Source organism: Oryzias latipes, chromosome 13 (genome assembly GCF_053564925.1).
Source record: "Oryzias latipes strain Hd-rR chromosome 13, Olatipes_Hd-rR_3.1".
NCBI classification, from domain to species: domain Eukaryota; kingdom Metazoa; phylum Chordata; class Actinopteri; order Beloniformes; family Adrianichthyidae; genus Oryzias; species Oryzias latipes.
Genome location: NC_136249.1, coordinates 9927977 through 9952957, shown reverse-complemented (window position 1 = coordinate 9952957; position 24981 = coordinate 9927977). Strand labels below are relative to the sequence as shown.

At 38.0% G+C, this 24981-nt stretch overlaps 1 protein-coding gene across 16 annotated transcripts in view; it reads right to left on the bottom strand.

Moving 5' to 3' along the window:
* Positions 1 to 24981, bottom strand: part of kirrel3b (kirre like nephrin family adhesion molecule 3b) — a 186114-nt gene that overhangs the window by 12071 nt on the left and 149062 nt on the right. For 2 of the 16 annotated variants that reach the window (XM_023961934.2, XM_023961936.2), the window contains exons 7-16: positions 24456 to 24561; positions 15328 to 15476; positions 15101 to 15228; positions 14566 to 14692; positions 8219 to 8319; positions 7834 to 8044; positions 3691 to 3798; positions 3082 to 3165; positions 2662 to 2777; positions 1966 to 2052 (exon numbers count right to left, since the gene is read on the bottom strand). In XM_023961934.2, the coding sequence (XP_023817702.2) occupies positions 1966 to 2052; positions 2662 to 2777; positions 3082 to 3165; positions 3691 to 3798; positions 7834 to 8044; positions 8219 to 8319; positions 14566 to 14692; positions 15101 to 15228; positions 15328 to 15476; positions 24456 to 24561 (1217 nt within the window). The remainder of the gene's footprint in view (positions 1 to 1965; positions 2053 to 2661; positions 2778 to 3081; positions 3166 to 3690; positions 3799 to 7833; positions 8045 to 8218; positions 8320 to 14565; positions 14693 to 15100; positions 15229 to 15327; positions 15477 to 24455; positions 24562 to 24981) is intronic. The other 14 variants (XM_023961935.2, XM_078929882.1, XM_023961937.2 and 11 more) reach the window with 7 other exon arrangements.

Genomic DNA, 24981 nt, shown 5'->3' with positions numbered 1-24981 from the left:
AACAGAAAAAAATCTTAATCCTAATTTTCTTTTCATATGATGATGATGGCAGACTTGAAAGTTGTTTCTGACTGACAAACTTGACTATTTCTCAGCTGAAAAACAGGCTGGAAAAAATGCAAACATGGCAGTGTGCTAGTCTTCTGTGATGTAACTCTACAGTAGAAAGGCCTCAAATGAAAAGAAATGGTTCTGAAAGTTGATTGCTTTTAACACAGATGCTTGGCATGATGGGAAACAAAAAGTATTAACTTATTCAATTAGGCTTACCATCCTTTCAAGCTTTTTGTCAGACTTTCTGCTGGTAAATTTGAGTTTTTTCTTCATATTTTAGCCATCATTTTAGCTAAGATATCAATTAAATTAGTTATGTAACACAGAACTTCAGTTTTTCTGGAATCAGATTTGCCAACAACCAGACACCATCACATTATTTCAGCTAATTGTAAAGCTCCTGGCCTTCTTGTGTGTTTGTGTGAGCTTTTATTTCTTTCCTTCCGCATTTGTCTCCTGTGGCTGACGAACCACATTTAATTGAAGCTCTGTTTAAACTCCCTGGTCTGCTTCACACTTATTGGGAGTTTGTTCAGTATTGTCTCTTGCTTTGGTGAAGTAAGCCAGTTTGAAGTCCCTCTCTTACATTTTTCATTAAAAGCCTTTCTGAGAGTTTTTTTTTTCTTTTTTTCCGGAAAATAATTTAATTTAGAAGGAAAAATAAAAACTTAACAATCTTGATGCCTAACCTTTTGTGGGTTTATTTTTTTTATTTTTTGGGGGGGCTTTGATTGCATCAAATTAAATTAATATGGAACTATGACTGACAATTTATTATGCAGTTTTATAAAATAATATGTGAACAATCTGTAATATTAAACTATTCTTTTTGGTTAACATATGCTTTCAAAAAATAAAAATCTTTAAAAATAAAGTTGGATGGCAAAAATAAAATCAGGCCAGGTGATCAATACCCAGAGCTTTAACCAGGTCCTATCAATCTTTCAGATGACTAATTTCAATTTGTGCATTTATAGCATAAGATAAGTATGAAATAAAGCAGCTTAGAGTCTACTGATTTTTTCAGCTTGTGTAGTTTATAGATTATTTGTCGATTATTGACTATTATTTATAACTATATTAGTAATATTGATTATTTTTGTTTATTATTATTATTTGTTTATTGTTTTCAGTTGATTATGAAAATTATTAATATAAAAAAAATCCTATTTTTATAGGTATTTTTTCTTATGATAATAAATCTGCACATATTTTCGACACTTGATCTCTACATGTTATGGTGATTTCTGAAATAATTTTGGGTCTATTTACATGATCATTAACTACCTTATGTTTGTCATGCGATTTGCTGAGACTTAGGGATTTTTTAATTACCTGAATATGTATTGGCAAAGTATAAATAACAGATCAGAAGTTAAGAACCAGATAAGGATAATTTAGGTAAAGAAATAAAATTACAGGTCAATTAAAGCAAAAAAAGGGGTGGGATTATAATTTCCCACTAAAGCAGTCTATTCACCGCTTTTTGACTGTCTAAATATTTATTAGTTTCATTGTGCCAGAAACTATAGTGTATGTGGATGTATGAGTATTTTCCAAACATTTTCAATTACTATATATCCTATGGATGATATATCTTTGTACAGATCTATGTCTATTCTTTGTCTTGTTTTTGTATTCTTTCTGCTTTGATTGCTTGAAATAAACCTTTTCCAAATCCAATCCAAATCCAAAATCAGTCCTTTGAGATGACCTAATATGCCTGTGGAGATGTCTTTGAAAACAAAAAAAAGAAATGTAGGAGGAGAGGAATTAATGCTGGACAGGTTTGAGAATTGAAAACCACTATTTCCCCCCTGGCTATTTGCTCTCACCGCCTCACCATTTTACCTTTGGGCTATCTAATACCTGCATTCAAGCCATTGTGCTGTCAGCGTTCATCAGGCGTACCTTTATGTGCTGATACTCCTTCTCCTCCTCTTGTAACACTTCCAGCTGCTTCAAAACAGATTCCTGCTGAAACTCTCCACGTTCAACCTACACAGACATCAAGTGAGGCATGTTAAGAGCTTGGGCTAATCGAACCTGCTCCACTAAAAAAAGACATTCTGAGATAAAAGGGTTAAACTTTTATCACTTGTTCTCCTTTTTTAATATCAGTCAAACATGCTTCACCTTCACTCAGGGCTGGCAGGGAGCATTAAAAATTCATCTCTGAATATCTTTTATTTATCTTTACATAATGCAGATTTGTGCGATAGCTGAGCTAAACTTTCTGCTCCAACAGCAAGTGCCGACTTCACTAAATATTTTGAAAGAAAGTGCAATCTCAGGGCTTTATCTATGAATAAACCAGCAGTTGAACAAACTAAAAACAACACTTGTAAAGCTTAAAGGAGGTTTTTTTTTTTTGTTTTGTTTCAAGGATGGCTGTAGAAATGCAACAACCGCTGTAGGATTACAGGGCGGTTGTGAAAAGACGATGTACTTTTATCCAAAATACATTTATATACCCAAAGTCTTCGTGAAATGTTGCATTTTTACAGAAAACACCAAGACCAGCAACCACATGCATTCATTACTCAACTGTCAGATTTGAAAAATACGCTGATATCTCTGATAAAGGAAGGATGCTGTGACACTCACACTCACCATCAGTTGTTTCATGGAGCTGTGCTCTTCGTTTTCTCTCGCCGCATTATGGTCTTTGTGCACAATCTCCACCCGGATGTCATTTTTCGCCGACACGGCTCCTTTCAGATCTGTCAGAAGAAGACGACACATGCGGCATATCTCAATAATTTCCCAGAAACAACCATCTGTATTTGTTGACATAATGATTTCCCACATTTCAGTTTGAAGCATTGTAATGCTTAACAAAGGCCCTGGGTCTGCTTTGTTAGAGATCTCCCCTTTTTCAGAAAACAAAACAACAAAAAATTATCAATTATTTGCTTCCTGCCAGCACACGATCATCTGTCTTTTCACATACATGCAGTTTTCCAGCGGTGGTTCATTCTGTTCAGGAAAATGCTGATGTTATGCTGTCATATAACAAAGTCTTACTTTCTGTCTTAATTTTGCTTGCAAGTTCTCTCTGGTGAGCACAGATGGAGACGGGCAGTGAGGGCATAACCAGGTGCGCTTCCTCTGTAGTATACAGACAATAGACATGCTGAGGGGACCAGTAGCACAATGTGGTACCTGGATGGAGACAGTGGCTGGCTGCCTCGAGCTGTAGTCATTTGATTTATGGGTGGGTGACGATGGACAAAGTGGGACGTAAAGAGTCTCAAAAGCGAATGCAGCCTGATTGAGAATGCACAAAATGAGCCCTGATTCTGATTACGATCTGGCGATCTTTGCAAGACAAAAAGATGTCCATCTTTAGAAGTCGTTTATTCTTTTTAGAACTATCAGAATGAGACAGAATTTTCCTAAACTCAATTTAAAACCTACAAGAGCCAACAATGTCCTAATGGCTTTGTGTTCAAGTAACAGCAAAACAAAATCTACAAAAAATTGTTTGTTTATAACACACAAATTTGTTCTCTATCCCTGAAGTCAAAACAGAATCTGTGTTTGGGTGGATGGACATCTTTCAGTGTGCTTTGGGTTAGTACAGCACTTTGGCATGCATGCTAGAAAGGACGTAAGAATAGAGAGAAGACGTACTTCTTTGGGAACGAGTGCAGCAGAATGCACCGATGGTGCCCATTAGGACAATGAGGGCCACAAAAGCTCCCACTGCTATGCCGATGATCACAGCCACTGGGAGGGATTCTGCAGAGAGCAAAGCAGACACATGTCCTTCCACAATGAAAAACCACAAACATCTCATTTGCACACTGAATTCCAAAAAAAAAGGACTTTCTGACAGGAGTTTAGACCAAACCAAAAAAATCACATGAAACAATGAAACAATCACATGAATCTTCTTCTATGTCTCTGCTGCAAAATTGAAGTTTCAAGCTCTGTCTCTTGGGGACCATTGTATCATCTCAAAGGTAGTGAAACTATGAAGGCACGATAGATAAATGTATAAATGTGAGCAAAACTCTAATTACCAAACATTTTTTGTTATTGCTGTGGAAAAATATTGAACAGAAATTCTCTCATTATTTTATCGTCCGATGAATATTTACATTTATTGAAGCTATTTTATTTTTTTTCCACTGTGTGGTTTCATTTTCAATCAGTAAAGCGCAGGTGTTTTTCTATCTATTGAACTGTAATCATGTCTTTGGTATTGGTACATGGATATTTATTATTCAGTGTCCCCATTGTGGGGTCAGTAAAACTCTATTCTATTCTATTCTATTCTATTCTATTCTATTCTATTCTGTTCTATTCTGTTCTATTCTATTCTTTCAAACTGTTCAAAAATAGACAGAGATATCAATGGCATTGAAAATGAGGAAATGTGTGTTTTTCACATTATGTTGGATCCTACTTTTGACAATAAATCTTACACTGTTGGAAATCCTATTTATTACTCTTCAACACTGTTGAGGATGTGGGTTGCATCCTTGAAGAAACTGCCATATGTTTCCAGCCAAAACCAAACACATTGTTCTACAATTGACTCTAGTTTGGTGGTGTGGATGATTAAATTTGAAAGACACAAAACACTTTGGGAATTTGACACTTGATTCTTGCAATAAACAGTTGCTTCAGAGCAAATGAAAGAAGCACAATACTCTGGCACCTTCTACTAATGCTGGACACCACCCTGGTCACACTTACCATATTAGATGATATTTATTCAATCAGCATTTGCCAACGCTCAGCCAATGAGGCTGTGTTTGTCACTGTTACATGAACATCACGCATTGGCTGATCTTGCAAGTATTTAAGTTTATGGTCCTATGTGCTGTGCTACCTATGTGCTAAAGTGTCATCATTGTGGAATGCAAACTTCATGGCTTGTCTCTGATAGCTCCCATTATAAGGAATTTGGCCCTCAGTCTTATCTAGAGATAAATGTCTCAGCACATGGACCCTATCCAGATCAATCAAATGTGGCTTACTGGGTATTGGAGCAAAATCCTAAGGACCACTGTGGCAGGGCACATGCTCAAAGGTGCGGGGGGTTCCACAATCAACAACAATATAAGCTGTCTGGCACAGGCAGAGAACATTTGGCTTTTTTAAAATAATAATCAGAGCAAATTTCCTAAATGTATGTGCCAAGTTAATCTGGTAACACACTCTTCATTGACCACTAAAGCTACCAGCCAAAATGTATAACCTATTTGGATGTCAAACACACATGATTGGTGTGAGTGTCCCTGTCACAATTAAAGTTTACATAAAAAGTTTAAATAATGTCTTCAATTAGTAATGTCAGCTTCATACAAGATCCTCAGAGGATGAAAACATGATAAAACTGGGGAGGAGGTGGCAATAAACAAGTATTTTAGGTATTTTAAAGTAAAAAAAAAATCACTTCAATGCTCAATAAAGGCCCTTACAGTTGAGTTCAATCCCAATATATTGACAAACTCAGCCTACCATCATGCCGCCTTTTAACATACCATAAGAATAGCATGTAATTTAGGGTTGGGCGATGTCCCTTAAATTGGCCGTTGACGATGTTTGCTGTCAACCATCGGGATGGACGATGACATCGTCGGGGGGGGGGTATTTTTACATTTTTCGTTCTTATATAACTGCTATTCGTTTTTTTTTGCTTTTTTCATTTTATTTCCCAATTAATGACTAATCCACGATGATCCAGTATAAACTGAGGGAAGTGACTTTAACAAAAAAAAGTAACAAACAAAATAGAAAAGAAGTGGTCCGCTCCCGCACTTCACTAGTGAAGTGGACCGGCAGAGCGCGGACTTACAGCTATGTGTTTGAGGGGGGGGGGGGGGGGTGCTTTGTTACATGAGCGGTATGTGGGAGATTTAAGACTGCGATCCGTCCCGCAGCTCTAGGGGTACAAGCAACCGAACTCAGAACCGGGTCTAAAAGTGTGTCTCTGAGCACAGCTCGGATCGTCAGCACACAGCGGTTTGAGCTTCAAAGCAGAAATGTCGCTCAGTCCTTAGAAAATATTCAAACAATCACGTGGATTTGTGTTTCCAGTCGTGTCCCGACTAAATAAAGGCTGATGTTATTCTTACATGTTTACGTGCAGCCAGCAAGCAGCACCACCCAAAGCTAATGTTGTTAGCCCGTTAGCATACTGCTAATCCTGGCTTCGTTCAGAAAAAGCACTGACCACACGGATTAAAATTCAAATGATGAGCGAACAGGTGTTTGATAATAACCGTAACATTGTTAAAAGCACGTTTAGAAGATCGTCTCGTATTTTACCGAGCTGACATGTCAATGTATATAGCCGCTCGGCGCTGTTTAACATTGTTTTGTATTGAATTGTTACATTCAATAAAGTTTGAAAAAAAAAAAGCCGCTCGGCGGAATTTATATCCTTCCGGTTTTCAAACCCTACTTGCATGTGCGAATGATTTATTCTGACGGAAAGTGTGACCTTAGTGAACGTTTTTATATTCTGAAAACATTTTTCTGGGCCCATGTACACGGTTGGATTCTAATCCGACCATTGATCCCATCAAGATATTTTGTATATGTAACCGCGGCTTATGGTGTCGACGCGCAACGTGGCGGGGGCGTGGCATCACGATGGTGGTCTCTCCATCGGGATGTCAGTCACCCATCACGATGGACGATGATATCGTCCATCGGCACAACCCTAATGTAATTATTTGTGCCCAATGACCAAATACCATTTTAATGTGGAAAAGAATGTAGTTTGCATTCAGATTTTGTCATCTTACAAAACCTGTAACATGTATGTTCCTTTTATTAAAAATAAAAATAATCAAAGTATACATATCTTTTGACTGCATGAATTTGCTATTACAGTAAAGTATGTGTCTCCATTGATTGTACTTGACTGGGATTTCAAGTGTTTATACCACATTTGTGCAGGAATGTATCTGCCCTTCTCTTTTATTTATGAAAAGGTAAACACTAATGGCTACAGGTCCACACTATCCAACTAAAAATAGAACCAAGGTGTATATCATTCCAAATCAATTGGTTGGTCTCCACAGGAATCCTTATGACCTACTAAATAATCTGTGGAGCAAGAAAAAAAGTATATTTAACCTGGAAAACTGTTAGATTTCATAAAAAGATTTGACTTACAAACAAAGGAGACAAGAACCTCCTTGCATATTAGAAGTTCATAAAGGTAGTTATTTTTAACCTTAATTTTTAAGCAGAAAGTAAATGGAGTAGTGAGCATCTTTTAGTTGACTCTTATGTCATCTGCCCAAGTCTTATCAACGACGGCAGTACAAATGAACCTTCCTTAAGATCACCAGGACAATTTCAAGAGCCCATTAAATCTGTTCACGCTAAAGTAACCAGATTGCATTGGCTTTCTCAAATAACCTGGTTTCTTGAGTCTTTTGCACACTGGAAACCTGGTTTCCTTAACCAGGGTAGGGAATTGGGAAATCAGCTTTTACCAAGTGCACATTACCATGACAAAGGCAGTTGACACAGAGCCCTCAATTTTCATTGGAGAGAAGCAGATGGATAAAAAGAGAGATAAAGTCCCAGTGAGGGAGGGAAGGTATGGAGACATAGTTTTGTCCATGTAAAACCATAAACTGATTAAAAAATACAACTGAAGTCCAGGTAAAGAAAAAAGAAAAAAACACTGTGTCAACAGAACTTGGAGACCAAAGGAACAACCACAGTTTGCCTATCATCTATCAAAAGTCTATAGAAAAGCACAAACACGGAATTTGAAGAAGAGGAAGGTGGAACCTGTCGAACCTTGGCTCCCACCTTGTTCCTTCAGGCGTATGATCTCAGTGTCGGAGCCAAAGCTGTTCCATGCTGTGCAGTTGTAGATGGTCTGGAAGTCTGCTGGGACGATGTTGCTCATGGTGAGGGTGGAAATGACCCCTTCCTCTGTGTTTACAGTCTCTACAGTGTAGCGGCCAGAAGTTCCAGACTCCAACACGGTTTCCTTCCATGACCATGCCTAACAATGGAAGAAGAAGAAAAAAAGACTTTTACACTCAATACAGCAATTTTGGAACATTTTTCAACTTTTGTGAGCTGTACAGACATTTAGCAGATTGCGATGGAGGGGGGGAAGGAATCATTACGTATACAATGAAATACTGCCTGCTGAGTAAGATTTGAAATAACTAACAATACGGTCTGGTGGAGGTGTGCTGCGGATGAAGCATTTGATCTGGCCCTTTTCTCCATGCAGAGCTTGCTGAGTCTGGGTGCTGGATATGGTTGGTGGTCCTGAAAAAGAAACAGAACAGAAGTGATAAAATAAAAATAAATAAAAATATCATTTCCAGTGTTCTTCAGTTGGATCTTGTTAGTAACATCTGTTCTGAGCTTTGCAGCTTTGGCTGCATCTGCACGTTTCCTTCATAAGTACAGTTTTCCCGTATGCACCTTTGCCAGATTTGAGCAAAGGACATAAGTGGTGACCTAGACATCCTTCTGGATCAAGACGCTGTTGATTTATGGCTTGGTTGATTTCTCCTGCTGAGGTAGATTTTGTTCTGTGAAGCGTAATCAAGACTGCACAGATGGAAGAAGGACATGCCTCTGTGTAGAGATAAGCGCTTGATGTAGTGTCCCACTACATTCTATTAACTTACAACAAAGTTCACCCCTAAAACACGTTACTGGAGAAAGACAATGTAGAATCTTAGGCCTCTACAGTTAATAAAAGAAAAAGTATGAATAACTGGTCATTAATTAAAGATTGGACATTTGTCAAGCTGTCTGTTTCTGCTGTGAATTACCAGTCAACAAATGTTTAATCGCTTACATTTGTTCTACGCCATTGAGTTCCCTCATAAAATTAGTTAGACTAAATTAAGTGCTCTTATTATTACCTTGAATTCCTTGAACAAGATTAGCTTATTCAACGGGAGAACTGAAGCCCTGCACATAAAGGCAGTATGCATCCTTAGAAGTTGAACAAAATCTTATTTGACACATCTGGCGTCGTGCAACCCGAATGGCTGGTTTGGAGGCTTCTCGCCTTAGTTAATGATGTTATGTGTGTTTCACTTTAGTTTAAAAGATTTTACCAACAATGATTTTAGCGTATGACTACGGAAACTGTGATGAAATGTACAAAACTAAGCCTTTTTGCTAAATTCCCGGGCGCAGCTCGTCTGCAGTTCACCGCTCCCCCAGGGGATGGGTCAAAGACGGAGAACAAATTTTGCACACCTAGGTGTGTGACAGAAAGTAGCACTTTACTTTGCTTTCTTAACTGGCTGCTATATTAATTCTTTATCCTCGTTAAATATGGTACAAAACATTATGTTCCATACCTAAATGTTTGCTGTCACATGAGCTTTAGCACATCTGAAAGCTGGGCTATTACAAAAAGGCAAATGAGAAAGTAGTGAGAAGTTCCTCCTGTTAGAAAGGCCTTTAAAAAGCAATAAAAAGTGAATGTTATGTGATAGGGTTAAGGTTAAGACTTTGGATTTGACATAGAGGGGTAGGCAGGCAAGCGAGGAAGCTTCTTTGATTAGTGAGATAACTCAAATCTCTGCCAACTTCCTTAAACTCCCGCTCTCTGCCATCTCTCTGGCGATACATAATTGCAGTTTATTACCTGTCTCTTATTAAAATGAATTAGCATTTTAATGAGACTTTGCCAGATGGTGTCTTGGTATGCTTCTGGAGGATGCTGGAAGGCTGCTACTGTACTGCAGTGCGCTGAGCTGCAGTCGTTTTCAGATAAATGTGCTGAAAGCTGTTGTCCTGTTTCCCCTGGTCAACCAGCATGGAATAGATGGGTTAACACAGCAAGTGCATGTCGTGCTCCCTAAAAGAACTTTTTAATCTAGAATGTAGAGGAATTAACTTATGATATATAAACGTGTGTGGTTAGCATCGCTTCAAGCTCACAAGGAAAGATTTATTGCTCTGAGGCATGTTTTGATGCCCGGAGAGGATGTGTTCAAGTGATAAAAGCAACAAATTTAACAATATAATTCAGATAGTTTTATCTCTCTGACTTTTCTGGGGTTAAAAGTGTGTGGATGTGTGTGTGTGATTAGTAAGCAGACATATTAGGAGCTAGGAGGTGGGTGGCAGTACAGCATCAGTGTTTGGGAGGATAATCAGAACACGGAGTGCATTGCTTTTATCATCCATCCGAGGTGTTAATGCTAAAGTGGACATCCCAGTGTTATTGCACGGTATCAATGTGGGTGTCAAAATGCCAGAGCTTACATTTCCTTTTCAAGCTGAGCTATTTGATTTGAACAGATGCTTGACATTTCCTGTCTACCTAGCAGATCGGCTTTCAAGATTGTCAATTTTTTTCCCTTTTTTGTGAGAAAAGTGAACACAAATAGCTCCAGGGCAACAGAAACGAAGATACTCAGTCACTTATATTTAAATTTAAAAAATGTGACTTATGAGGGGGAGACTTTGAACCAGCTCATTTTACTCTAAAAATATTTTAACCCTCTATTTCCATTTGTATCTTAGTTCATACAGACATTTTCTGAGACTCCTATCCTATTAGCATTTAAAAAAAAATAAAAATAAAAAAAACCTTAGAAATTGTTTGTAACTTGAGCCATATATGTTTCCCTGTAGTCCCTCATCATTCCACTAGAGGCAGTAGAGAAGCTTTTCCTGCTGATTTCAAAATGAAAAAAATATTTGGCGGAAAAGTTTAGCTAATTTTCAAAACTTTATGGTGAGAATAACTCATCTATTGCCATTTTTTTTTTTTTTGTGTGTGCCTTTGGTCCATGTCTTGAAAGAGCGCAGGCATTATTAGAGACCTGCCAACGTTTGCTTCACTGAGCCAGCACCGCCAGTGCAGTGTCTACTGGAAGGGGCTGTTCCTCACTAATTTATGTACGGTGGCCAAGAAGGGTCACAACACAACACTAGATTTCACAACACAACACAATCACTCACAACACAACACTTTAACTCACAACACAACACCATAACTCACAACACAACACAATAACTCAAAACACTTTAACTCACAACACAACAACTCACAACAAAACACAATAACTCACAACACAATAAGACGCAACACTTTAACTCAACGGAAGTACCAGTATATCTGCAAAGGAAGTGCTTTTATTCTGAAATTTCCACTGGGCTCAAACAGTGGTTATTAGTCTCCATTCAGGGTTCACAAGGTCATTTGTCATATGTGACCCACTTTGAAGGCTCAATGTTCCTCAGTAACCCATGTTATTTTGTGTTGTGTTGTGAAATCTAAAGTGTTGTGTTGTGACCCTTTCTGGGCCACCGTATCTATGTCACAATGTGAGAACCCACTCATTTTCGTGGATTGGGAGAGGCTGGTGCTCGGCGCAGGTTTTTTTAGAGGAATACTCGGAAATGCGTGAATGGATCAAAATACCGCTTTGGGTTTTTTTATAGTGAGGAATGAACATTATCAAAAAGCTGATTTCACATAAAAAATACCCCCTTTAACCCTTGTGCTATCTTAGATGACCCCACCCTTACATTTACGTGTTCTCCCTACCATGACAAAGGTGGATAAAGGTGGAAAGATTTCATGTAATCCATGGACACCAGTGAAGATCCCAAATCATTGAAGAAAAAAGGTTCAGAGCACTGTCTAGTGGGTCTAGATGACCCAACTCCCAATGTTAAAGTGCCTAGGATGGCACAAGGGTTAAAAATGTGTGGATTGAATTGGAGGCAGTGCTTTATTTTCCTGAACACTCATTTCAATGTTTTGCATCCTAAACTAAAAACTAAAACTAAAAAGAAAGCAATATTTTTTTGTGGATTTCATCAGTTAAAAAAAATCATCTTAAACACACACACACACAAAAATCTGTGAATTTTTTAATGTAGTGAGCTGTATAGAGTTAAAAAACTAAATAAAGGAAGCCCAAACATGTGATTGTTACAAATGAATTTGTAACAGTTTGCACAAAATATTTTTAGCAACTGTTAGCTTAAATGAATCTATGCAGTTAAGCAGATAATGCTCAAAACGTTTATGCTTAATAATAACTAGTAAAAACATTCATATTAAATTTCAAAAGAAATAGCGTTCTTCTTCTAGTTTGTATTTTTCTGTTGTCTCTAAAAGTTTAGAGAATGCTGGAGTTCTAATGAACCAGCCACATAGTCCAGAAGAGATGAAGATTTATAACAACAAAACACTCAGCAGGATATTGATGGGCTCTCTGGCCCTCCCTTTTTCTTGTTGCGATAATGGGTTTTTTCCGCCAAAGCTCCCCAAATACCGCATGGGTGTTAGTATACGTGTTCCTTTGCCCCTATAGAGACATTTGTGCACAAAAAGAAATAGAAGTCAATTCATAGATATTTATAAATCATATAGAAGTCTAATAGATGTACTTTAAAAACTAAACCCTTTCAAGCACGATAGAATAAATTACTTTTTTCTTTTTTGCAAAGCATTAAAAAGTAGACATAAATTTACGTTTGTTTATGTACTGTGTGTATAATTAGATGTATGAACTATATTATCTGACAGGTTTGTAGCCATAAAAGTAGCTTTTTGGTAAAAAAAAAAAAATGTCTCACTGCAGTAAGCAATATATATCCATTAGTGACTTAAACACAAACTGCCTCCCCTGCCAGCTATTTGATTATAATTAAATTACATTCATCCCCAGGGAAAGAAAAATCCTAATGTCTGTGCGGCATGGCACAGTGGGATCCGGTGACACAAAACGACTGAGTGAGATAGACAGAGGCGGTGATAAATTATAAACACATGTAGTTTAAATGATGGCTGTAAGGAATCAGGGGATAACTGCAGGGAAAACAAATAGCACAGAAACACCCAAAAATGCTGCAGACGCCATCTCATCATGAATAATCACACGTACACACTCATGCGCTCTCTTAGTGCAATCAATCGGGTGCATCTGAATGTCAACGAAGTTGGTCCTATAGGGGTGAGGGGAGGCGAAGCATGCCCAGGTTCATCCGCAGTTGAGATTGTGGCATGGGACAATCAATAAACCAAGAGATGAATCCCTGCACGGCTCCACTTCAACCACACTCTTTGCACATTCAGTAGTTTGACAATCTGATTTGCCTGGAGGTCCAGGTAAAAATTGACTCCGCAATACTCATGTGGTTTGCAAAAAAGCAAGGGAGGTTCAATTATTGAGCGAGAGGGACGAGGTCAGGTGGCTTTAAATGTCAGATGACAATCCGAGCACGGAGGCAGAAGATTATGAAATAGGTGAATGAGCAGAGCACATTTATTAATTCTTTGGGGAAACAAAAACTTTTCAAAAGCCTCAATTGTCTTTTCATCAAGGCAATATTTTGTTTTCAGAAATAACATTAACTACGTAACATGAGCACAGAAAAACTGCTGTAGAATAAACCAACACATTGAATATAATGAATTCTCCTGTAAAGATTACAGCTGAAAAGAGGACACTAGTATGGGCTGCAATCAAACAAATAGAGGACATTTAAAGCAGTTGTGAATTTTTGTCTTACGGCTGGATTTCAGCTTAATTCCTCTCCGAGGATGAGGGGGCTTCTTCAAGTTCATAGAAAGTCATGGTTCTGATCTTTGGCTGGAGGGAATACTGACATTCCCTTCTCTGTGATATGCAAAGCTAGTGTCTGGGTTTTGAAAAGGAAATCTTTAAACACAATGTTTGCTGCTTGATGTATCTACATTCCCAAATCAGCATGAGTACTGCTTACAGGCAAACTCCTTTGTTAGCTTTCAAAATGCGACACACTAGGAGCTTTAATTCAACATCATCCTGCCAGCTTGGTGAGGCCCGCTTCCTTCATTTTTTCTTTGTTAGACACATGTTTCTTTGAGATGGACATGGGAAAAAGAAGAAACATGTAAATCCTCCAGCTAAAAGCCTCTGCCACACTGAAGCATGCTCCATGAATATCAAGCGCTGATAATGAAGTCATTTGTTTGAGAGTCGCCAGGTCTCCCACCAAGGCTGGTATTCATTAGTCAGTCAGTGCCTCAGAAAAGGCAGCTTCCAAGTGATTCATGCAGAATATAATTAGCATTTAAGCACATTTCACCTGTTTATGAAATGTAGGAACACATTCTCAAAAGACTGGTTTATATTTACTCCATTCCTTTTTATATGTAAAGGCTTCTAAATAATACCATGCGATGAAATGACTGCTTTAACATATTGTAGGAGACACATTGTGAATTTGCATGCTTTTGTACAGTGTTGCTGTGGTGCGTGTTTGCTTAAGCTTTCCTATAACGCCTGCCTGGACTGTGATGCCCAAAAAAATATCAATGCATTGAATGAAAAAATAATGTGAAGAGTAAATGTAGGAAGAAATTATGCTGGAATTTCTCAAAGGAACACTTCTGTAAACTCTCAGACGAGTTGCTTACTTCCTTGTGCTGTGGTCCTAAGACCTCAAGTTTCACACTTGCATGTGTTATGCACTTGAAAACCTATTGGGAGGACATCCAGACTTGTTTGTGAAAAAAGACCAATTAGTTGTACAACTTACCATTAACAGTAAGAGAGACCTCCTTTTCGCCTGCGCCGACACGTGGGACCACGGCCCGGCAAACATATTTCCCAGCATCTTCTTGTCGCACAGATTTCAGTGTCAAGAGGTTCTCATTGCTAAGAACCTGCGGCAAAAGAGTCAGAGATCATCCAATGCAATGATTGGCAAGAAAAAAACAAAACAAAAAAACCTTTGCATTTGTGAGAGCTGCAAGGCGGTGCTAAGGGAAAAACCCAGGCAGCGCACAGACCATTTAATACTTTAAAGGGCACTTCTTCTCAATTATTAAAATCCAATTTAGGGTCCAAGCTTGGTGAAGAAAGGCTATGGCCCTTGATGTTGACAAAAAGTAAAGGGAAATGATTTTGAATTTGCGGATCAAAGCGATGGATCTTCAGTGAAAGCAAGTCAGCAAAGGTTTTGAATAGAATTGTAAGACTTTAATGGATACATAAGATTTTGTAGCTAGGACAAATAAATTACATTAAGTCTTGCCCAAATCATGACCAGCTTGGTTGATGCTATAACTTACCACTCCTGATCCTCTTTTCATCCACACAATGGTGAGAGAAGGATTTCCAGTCCAGGCACAGTTGAACACAGCGTCCGAACCAAGGTCAACCTGCAAGGACTGAGGCTCTGCAGCCATGCGAGGTCCAACTATTGAAAAGAAATGGGGCCAAAAATCCAAAACTAGACTTAAAGAACAAGTCATGATATTGCACTGCAGTCAAACAAAGGCATAAGAAGTGCTCTCACAGTAGACATCGACATTGCGGCTGACATTGGTGCTGCCGAGAGAATTGGTAACCTCGCAGGAAACTGGTTCGGTAAAGAAGGAGTGGTCCACTATCACCTCATATGTGTCTCCGGAGACCTCTTTAATTATGCTTCCTCCCTTGGCCCACCTGATGCAAAGACAATAGAAAAAAAAAACAACAGAGGCAAAGAGAAAAATGAGTCAAAGGGCAAAGACAGTTTAGACAGGTTTTCGCACCCTCTTGAGTCAACAGTTTTTTTCTCTTGTGCAAATAAATCATAATTCTGAGCGAGGGGTTTTGTGCGCTGGCTGCAGCGCATTTTTGTGGCAGTGCTCCATGCTGTGACAAGCTCCCTGGCAACTCGGAGTAGACAGCACGTTCCTCATTACGCCAGGCAGAGTGTGCAGCGCGGGGCGCCAGCTAAGAAAAACAAATCACAGAATGACAAATGGGTAGCTCTTTGAAGACATTGCTTGACACATACTGTATTAAACACAACAGCTGACATTAATAAATTGACTTGGGATCACATAAGAAAAAGCACATCTGTTTATTTTTGTGAATGATGACTTTAGTGGCACTCCACACGTGTTTAGGTGAGACTTGTATGGTGCCGCGGGCAGCTGCATCTCACTCTGCATGGCGCTGACAGCTCTCTGCTGTGGCAGAAGACAAAGCTCATTTATAAAAACGAAGCAGAGGTATCTGTGGAAGTGCTGGGCCTCTGGAAAATTAAGATGGTGCTACAGGACACCCGATTCGTCACTCGCAAGGAAAACCACCACTGCGAGCAGGTGGCAGCATGCTGATGTGAACCGGTGACAACACAACCGCTAGCTGTCTTCACTTTATATGCCTGCCAGTTCTAAGAAGACTTTTCATGGGATAGGGAACTCATTTGTTTTCCCTGACTAAGCTGGGCCAATGCTTGGCTGCAACACTATCATCTAAATGAGAACAGATTACCTCATTCAATCAGTAAGTGAAGTGAAGCAGAATTCTAATTGGGCTTCATGGGATTTTTTTTTTTTTTACCCCAGCTCATTTATTTTAGGCAGTAGATCTTTTCTGTGCTTCGCTCTTGTTTGACAGGAAGAGTTTTGTTACACCTGTGTGTCCAGAAATGTTGAAATTATGGCGGATGTGTGTTTCAAACCCATATCAAACAGAATGCTGCTTGTACAATGGATACTTTTGGGGAAATACACTGATTTATTACTGATAAAAATTGCACAAATGGACTGGATGATGATGAAAAATCGACAAAAAAGATCATTCGTGATAACTTGACATCAACTGCAAAATCATGATGAAGAAGGAAGAAGTTTTGACAACCTAGAGTGTTTAGTCTTTTTTTAAAATATTTGTTAAAATACATATTTTTTTCATTTCTTGAGGTTTTTAAAATTTAACAAAAATGCAAGATGCAAGTTATGCAACTTCTCAGAATTTCATAGGAAAAAGGTTTGAAAGGTCTTTTAAACTAAACTGACTTTTAAAGACCCACTCTGATCATCCTTTAGACTAGTTCCAAACCGTTTCCCGTTGTCTTTTAATCATGATTATGCCATTTTTTTTAATCTCAAATAAAAAAAACAGTTTTTTCTAGGACAGACTTCCTGCTGAATGGCAGGAGCTCATTACAAATTCACCTTTGAGTTGCTGTTGGTGCAGTAAGCCTGCCTTCTTTTCTCATCATCCATTCATGTACAATCTCTCACTCTCTTACAGCCCCCTCACAATTACACACTAACATTACAGGTGCAACAAAAATGGTGCGCGATACAGGAGCTATCAAGCCGTACAGTTTTGGTTGAGATTCACCATTGCAGTAAAAACATAAATACATAAATAAATTTGTGCAAACAAAACGTAATCCTGCAATTAAAAAGAAAAGCTGCAAATAACAAGAGATGAGGCTACAAATAAAGGAAACGCTAATGCAAATAAAAACCTTAAAAAAACCTGTAACCATCTAGAAACTTGTTGCTTTATGCTGCTTCATGGTTTACCCCCCCTTTCTGTAATCACCCTTCTACCCCCCCCTCTATAACATCCCTCTCTCATCTTCCGTCCTTTTCCGTCTGGTCCAACACCAAAGATTTTCAAAAATAACTAAAATGAATAAAGTTTGGCCTCAATTACAAAAGGGGTTTATTCAGGGGTTTGTTAGAAGATTCAAAACCCCTGTTGTTAAAGTAAAATATGTCCAACACAAGAGGCCTTCAGCTTTCATCTGTTTGCCCAGCTGTTGGACAGGACAATTAAAAAAAAAAAAAAAAGCGCGAAAGCAAATAAAATCCATGAAAATAAAAAACCCACAACATAAGTGGAGTAGCGGGGATATTTTTTGTCCGTGCACGGCTGTGAGAAGAAGGAGAAAAAAAGAACAGGAGTACGCATTGTCTCACCATTTGTACTTTTTAATGTGTTATTTGGCTAGGCCATGTATCCCTAGGTTTGAAGGTGAATTAAAGGATCCCGGTTTATTGTTAGCTTCGGCTAACATTGAGAAACCCAATGTGCAGAAAGACGAGAGGAGAGGAGAATCAAGTTTGCGATTTCACTCCAATATACAACAAAACATAGTTCTATGCACACAGTCTCACTCCAGAGCAGTGTTTTCCCCAGACAAACATAACTATTAACAGGTACTGAGAGCCTGGAACGTAAAAACATCCGAGTGGAAACAGCAATCAGCTAAAATGTTCAACTTCCGGTCCGGTGCACCGGCAAAAACCAATCCACTTCCATTGTAGGTCTTTTATTTGCATTAATTTTTTTAATTGTACCTGCATTTCTTTTTATTTGTATCATTTCTTGTTATTTGCAGCTTTTTTTTTTTTTTTTTGCTGTTTATTTTTTTGTTTGCACACTTTCAGTCAGACAACTCTTGGAGTAAGAAATATTTATTTGACATACTTAATTTGGCATTCACATTCATACAAGTTGGCATTCACATCTTTTCGTTTGGCATAGGTTCCGTTCAATTCCAAGAGAAATTTCCATAAAATCTTTGGGTAACAAAACCCCCCTTTACGGAGCCCACAGGTGGAAGCCGGGGAGGAGGGAGGGGCGAAGAATGAGCGCTGAGGGTAAGAAAGAGAATGAACAGCTGCGCACCTGGGCTTAAATAGGACGCTGAGCAGGTGAGTTAATTGACTGAACCGCCCTAAGGTTGTTACCTGTAAAACACTGCACCGAGTATCTGCCTGAAATACGACAAGTCGTCATTTATGTTGTTGTTGTTGCTGCCATGGTGAGTCATGACAACCTTAGTTTTGAGCTACTTGCCAGCTCAGATAAGAAAAACGAAGATGTACATGTATATTTAGAATGGAGCCGAGCAGGAAGCTTGTGGACCGCCAACTGCAGCCCCTACGTCACAGCTACAAGCTTTTTCCAATGGCATTGTTTGTCTTCTCCTGACTCACAATGATTTGAACAAAGAAAAACCTCAGAAATGCAATTTTAATCCTAAATTCTTTAACATATTCCCTCCATCAGAAAAATGACACAAGCCCATGTTAAAAAGACCAAAAACACAATTTGCATTGGAGTGGGTCTGTTGTAAAAAGAACAGTAGTGCAGACAACAATGACACTGTAAGAAAACAATATTGTTCCCACCTACACGCTATCAGCTCATAATGCAGGAGTCGCAATAGGTTAAGCACAGCTGTTTGGCCAGCCGGCTGCTCCCGAGTGGAGGATGCAGCTGCCAGGTTTGGGACCCCTTGACTGCATTTTAGGGAACAGCGACAGAATGTTGTCATCCTCAGGGAGCAAGGGAACTGTGCTGAAGTGTTGGGCCCTGTCCAAAACTCATGTCTAAACATAGCTGGCCCAGGGTAACACAAACACCTGCATTCCCTTTGGGAGGGTGGAAGGGTCAGTGCAGCCTCCCTCACCAGCTGACTCACTCTGTATGCTTCTGTAGCCTATTCATGAAGTTGATTCAGGCGGAGAGTATGAACCCTGTCTGCACAAGGGTGTTGGTGTGTCTCCACGCTAACACACACTGGAAATGAGGGCAATTTACGAGTTTATTTTCAGTCATGGTGTAACAATTCACTAGGATAGCTAGTCCTGTTACTAAAAAAATAAATACACGAAAAGGGGTCAAACACAAAAGAGCGTCTTAATGCGTAGAAATAATTTGCAGATAACAGAAAATTTCAGACACAACCCGTGCATAAATCAACAGCCAAAATTAAGGTATAGTCAGTTCAACCAATATGATCATTGTTCCATTCAAAAACAAACATTCAGGTGATTAGGCGTGCTCAGCCTTAGTCATTCATAGAGTTCAATTCTTCCGGAAAGTCAATAATTCCAAAAAATGAGGAGAGTCAATAAAGAAAGAAAAAAAAATAGCCCTAAAGCGATCGCTATTTTCTGGTATACCAGTAACTAAAAAAATACGGTTCGATCTCACCAGCGTTACTCCGGGATCACTGACGTGGCCTCTCGCAGCAAACTCTCCTGCTCCCGATCACGAAGCACATCTGCTGTGGGAATCGCGCCTCCCGGTAAAGCTTCCTCCGTTAATCCAACGATCCGGCTCCGGTGGGTTTCTTTCTTTTTCCGTTAAAGCTTCCAGCGTCCGAAAAAGTCAGAGAATTGACTCCCAACATCCACCTGTGGAGCTGTCATTCGCGGCCTGCAGGTGACAGGGGGAATCCTCGCACCACACCCCTCACCGGCGTTTACGAGGAAGTCAGCTGGCCCCGCTGTCTCGTCATCACCCCCTTATATAGTTTTTTCAGTCAGACAACTCTTGCAGTAAGAAATATTTATTTGACATTTTTCCACATTCTTTAAGTTGGCATTCACATATTTTCGTTTGGCATAAGGCTCCGTTCAATTCCATAAAACTTCCATAAAATTCCATAAAATTTCCATAAAACTTTCGGGTAACAAAACCCCCCCTTTACGGAGCCCACAGGTGGAAGCCGGGGAGGAGGGTGGGGCGAAGAATGAGCGCTGAAGGTAAGAAAGAATGAACAACTGCGCACCTGGCTTAAATAGGACGCTGAGCAGGTGAGTTAATTAACTGAACCGCCCTGGGGTATTTACCTGAAAACACTGCTTCGAGTATCTGCCCGAAATACGATAAATCGTCATTTCACGAAGTTCACCAATTATTTAGTTTTGATTCTTTTCTGTTTACAGAGTAATTTACATAAAAAAAACAGGCATCCCTTTTCCCCACAGCAGGAATACATATATAAATTTTTTTATATACAAAACATAAATTCCTGACGGTACCATGTCAAAAGAATTTTCTTTACTATGTTTTGCACACATCAGCATAATGTGACATTGTCACAATGGGTGTGTGAGCTGATGCAGTTCTAAAGGTAAAAATTGTACTGCTTATGGAAATATAATAACAGAGGCAAGAAAGAGGTGTTTCCGCACTATCATTCAAGAGAATAAAGCTTTATTATGAAAAATGTTAATAGTAATTGCTATAGAAAGCTGTACCATTATATCAATACTGTAAAATACCATTTGGATTGAGGTACAGTGGATTTTTACTTTACTATAAAACGTAAAATGATAAAGTGACATCAGAACGGACAACACACATGTAATGGCAGCAAAAAGTGATCAGTCCATCATTCCGGTCCAAATGTGTGGAAACACTTTGAATTTAGCAAAAAAGTGACTTTACATTGTGCTAGAATGTTCTAACAATGTTCCCTTTGGATTATTTGGATATAGAAAAACAACAGTGGGCTGAACTTTAGGAAACCAAAATGTGAATGGATTTGCCATTCACATTTGGTTTCCTAAATATATATATATATATATATATATATATATATATATATATATATATATATATATATATATATATACATATATACATATATACATATATATATATATACACATATATATATATATATATATATATATATATATATATATATATATATATATATATATATATATATATATATATATATACATACATATATATATATATATATATATATATATATATATATATATATATACATATATATATATATACACATATATATATATATATATATATATATATATATATATATATATATATATATATATACATATATATATATATACACATATATATATATATATATATATATATATATATATATATATATATATATATATATATATATATATATATATATACACATATATATATATACACATATATATATATATATATATATATATATATATATATATATATATATATATATATACACATATATATATATACACATATATATATATATATATATATATATATATATATATATATATATACACATATATATATATACACATATATATATATATATATATACACATGGTCGATTCTTTGGCTAAAGATGTCCTGGATCCATTTTAGGCTAGAGAATCAAATAGTTCAAAATGAACCAAAATCGATTATAAATCATATTGGCAACCACAAATGATGACATGAATCGAATTACCTTAATATATGTATATTTAAAAGTGCTGTGTGAACATCGGCCTTTGAAGGTAATTACTTTTTTTCCGGTTGTTTCTTGTGTTTGGCTACAAGGTGTTTTACTTTGCAATACGACCCATTAATGCATGATGTGTAATTGCCACCATATTGAGTTACCTGTCTTACTCAAGAGCACATTCAAACCAGAATTTGTTGTTGGGGCAGAAATTTAATGATTCAGTCGACGTGGTTTTTAAACAACTTCTCTTAAGCAACAACAATCCTAATAGATTTTTAGTGGTGGTTTGTGCACGTTTTATGTTCCTGAGTGTAGATAAGGTTATGAATATGCTTGTTTGGTCGTCTCTCATTGGTCATTATTATAAGGAATCTTTCTACGGCCGTATCAGGTGACAGTGGGGAGCTTGTGATGTTTGCTCCTTTTACCTCTAGCCATTTGGAACAGTGACAAAACTTTTTTTTTCTTTTTTTTCAAAATTACGTCTTCTCTCCTACTGCCATCATCTTCATCTCCAACTTTCTGACTTCTAATTGATCTTCTTTCTCCCCTTTAGCTATGGACTGGTATCCATTCGTATATCAGTGGAAATTTGTCACATTTCCATTCTTATTGTTATATTGCTATATTTTTACTCAGATTTATTGAACCAGATCGGTAATCAAAAAAGGCTATAAGGCAGAAAGAGACACCATCCCTTTGACTAGTGTCCCCTCTATTTTGGGCTTGTGTCTCAAGTGTGTATTGAATTGGAGGATAGAAGAGTGGTGCACTGCACATTGGGAATGGATGGCTCTCTTGGGAAGGGAAAAGAGGCCATCCGTCTAAGAACTACTCCATCTTTGCGCTCTATCTGATATGGGGTAGACAGAGTGTATTAGCATGGAGTAATGGCCCCACACTGCTTGACCAGTTTCCTGCTCTCCACTGTGATATTGCTCTCTTGAGGGGACTGTCTAAGGGCCCATAACTAGTTGAAGTCCTTCAGGCAAGTCTTATGATGTCCAAAAATCTCTCATTCATAATATTTTTGACACTAGTGGTGCATAAGTAAAAATGTGTTTATATACACTGTAGGTAAATCAAAATGAGAGATGATGGCAGGCCCACCATTTAAAGATCAGAGGACATGATCTCAGCCAAACATCACTACTTTAGAGGCAGAGAGCATGGAAAACAATGGGGGGTGGGGGGTAGTTTCCAGCAGCTGCGACCCTCAAGTACTTTTCATTCCTTAAATTTTTAAACTAAAAGAAAATCTTGTGTCACTGAGTCTCGGCTCTCGGTGCTTTGTGCTAAAGTTGGATTCAGCATTGATCCAAGCTTTCAACAAAAGAGATGAAATCCGTTTGCAGGTTGAAATAGACGTTACCTCTCTGGTGTGCTCCACCGCAATCAAATCTAAAGCTTGTTTTCCACAATATCACTGCCCCCCCCCCACACACCTTTCCGTTTAAAAAGGGCACGATCCATCAAAACAGCAACATCTCTATTTTGCCACATTGGGAGTGTGTTGTACATCCATTTCATTTGCCACATCCATCGCACAGTTCAAAACCCACCAATTCAACTTACTATCGATTCCACAGAATTTGTTCTCTCCTGGTTTTAAAAGCCTCCCACACTGAGAACTATATCTTGACAAACAACTTAAGTATTCTACTATCGGGCTTGTAAAAAAAAAAAATATATATCCTTGATCTATCTGTCTGTGTGAAACCTTTCTGTTATTTAAAAAAAACACTCTTGGAAGCTGTTGATTTTAAAGCGTAGTTAACATGCTTTCTCTTATCAGAGAGCTTTACATTCCAATCAAACTGGAAACAGTTATTTTTAAACACACATAGCCAATGTTTTTGCTTTGTAGTTTCACTGTTTTCTTTTGTTTTTTTCTGCTCATCAGTTAGTGATTTTTTAGCCGTGTATTTTGCCCTACGTCTGAGTGATCTTCTGCCTACTTGGTCACATCTAATTTAAAAAATGGTTAAGCAGGATCCTAACAAAGACCTGACTCGCTTCTTTGAAATTTCCAATCCCTGGAAAAAAAAAAGAAGGTATTCATGGAATATGCAAGCTTGAATTCTTGCAACACCATGTTACAAGCACTAGCAAACCCTTGGGGCAAGTGCTGTCTTATTTTACCATAACAGCAACAGCTGCAATTTCTGACATCTTTATCAAATGTCGTACAAATTATCTTTTCAGCTTTTCTCTGACACACTGATGGACATTTGAAAGTTCAAGGGAGATGGTGTGCCGACAAAGCAAAGAAGAATCCAGCAGTGCAACTTGACATGGTTTCCCAAATGATTTTCTTCTGTGGAATATTTTTATTACTTTTTTTTTTTTTTTAGGTGTGTTTCATCATTTTTCATCCCCTCATATCAAAGTGTGAGTAGAAGTAATGGCATCATAGCATCATCAGAAGATGTCTGACAATGATTAATGTTATCAATATGCAGCGTTAAATTTGACTACATGTGAAAATTATTCTCCAGCAGGGACATCAATCAAACACAGCCTCATTGTGAATTAACTTCTCTATCTCCCAAATGTTACCTTATCTTTCATGGTTTGTGCATGGCTTATACGTCTGGTTCAAAGACTTTTGCTTCGTCTGATCTTACCTGTAGAGCGTAACAGGAGGGTTGGCTTTGGCAGAGCATTGGAATCTCACAAGGCTGCCCTCCAGAACAGCTTGAGGCTCCACAGAGAGATTGACAAGTGGGAGATCTATAAAAGACACAAATACAACCAATTTTCAAGTTCCATTCTTTGTAAACATCATTGGTGAATGTTCATTGGTGAATAATAACTAAAAAAAGGTATAATGTGAGAGAACAGACACCTGACAGTAAAAAAATACAGTTTCTGGACTAACTAACTTTTTTTGTTGCCTTTGTAAAAACATTGTGCATGGGAGCACAATTTTTTAAGTTGAATCTCTGGGTTTTTTAACTTTCATGAAGCTAGAAAGCTACATGGCAATAGGGGCAACCCCAGTGTGGTAACAGTGCTCTCAGAAAAACACAGAATTTACTGAAAACCTAAGTGTAAGTCACATTTTATTTGGATAGTTTGGCCAGGGGTTCGACTTATACTCACAAGTGACTTATTTGTAATTTAAAAAAGACAAATATTGGCTCGTATTTT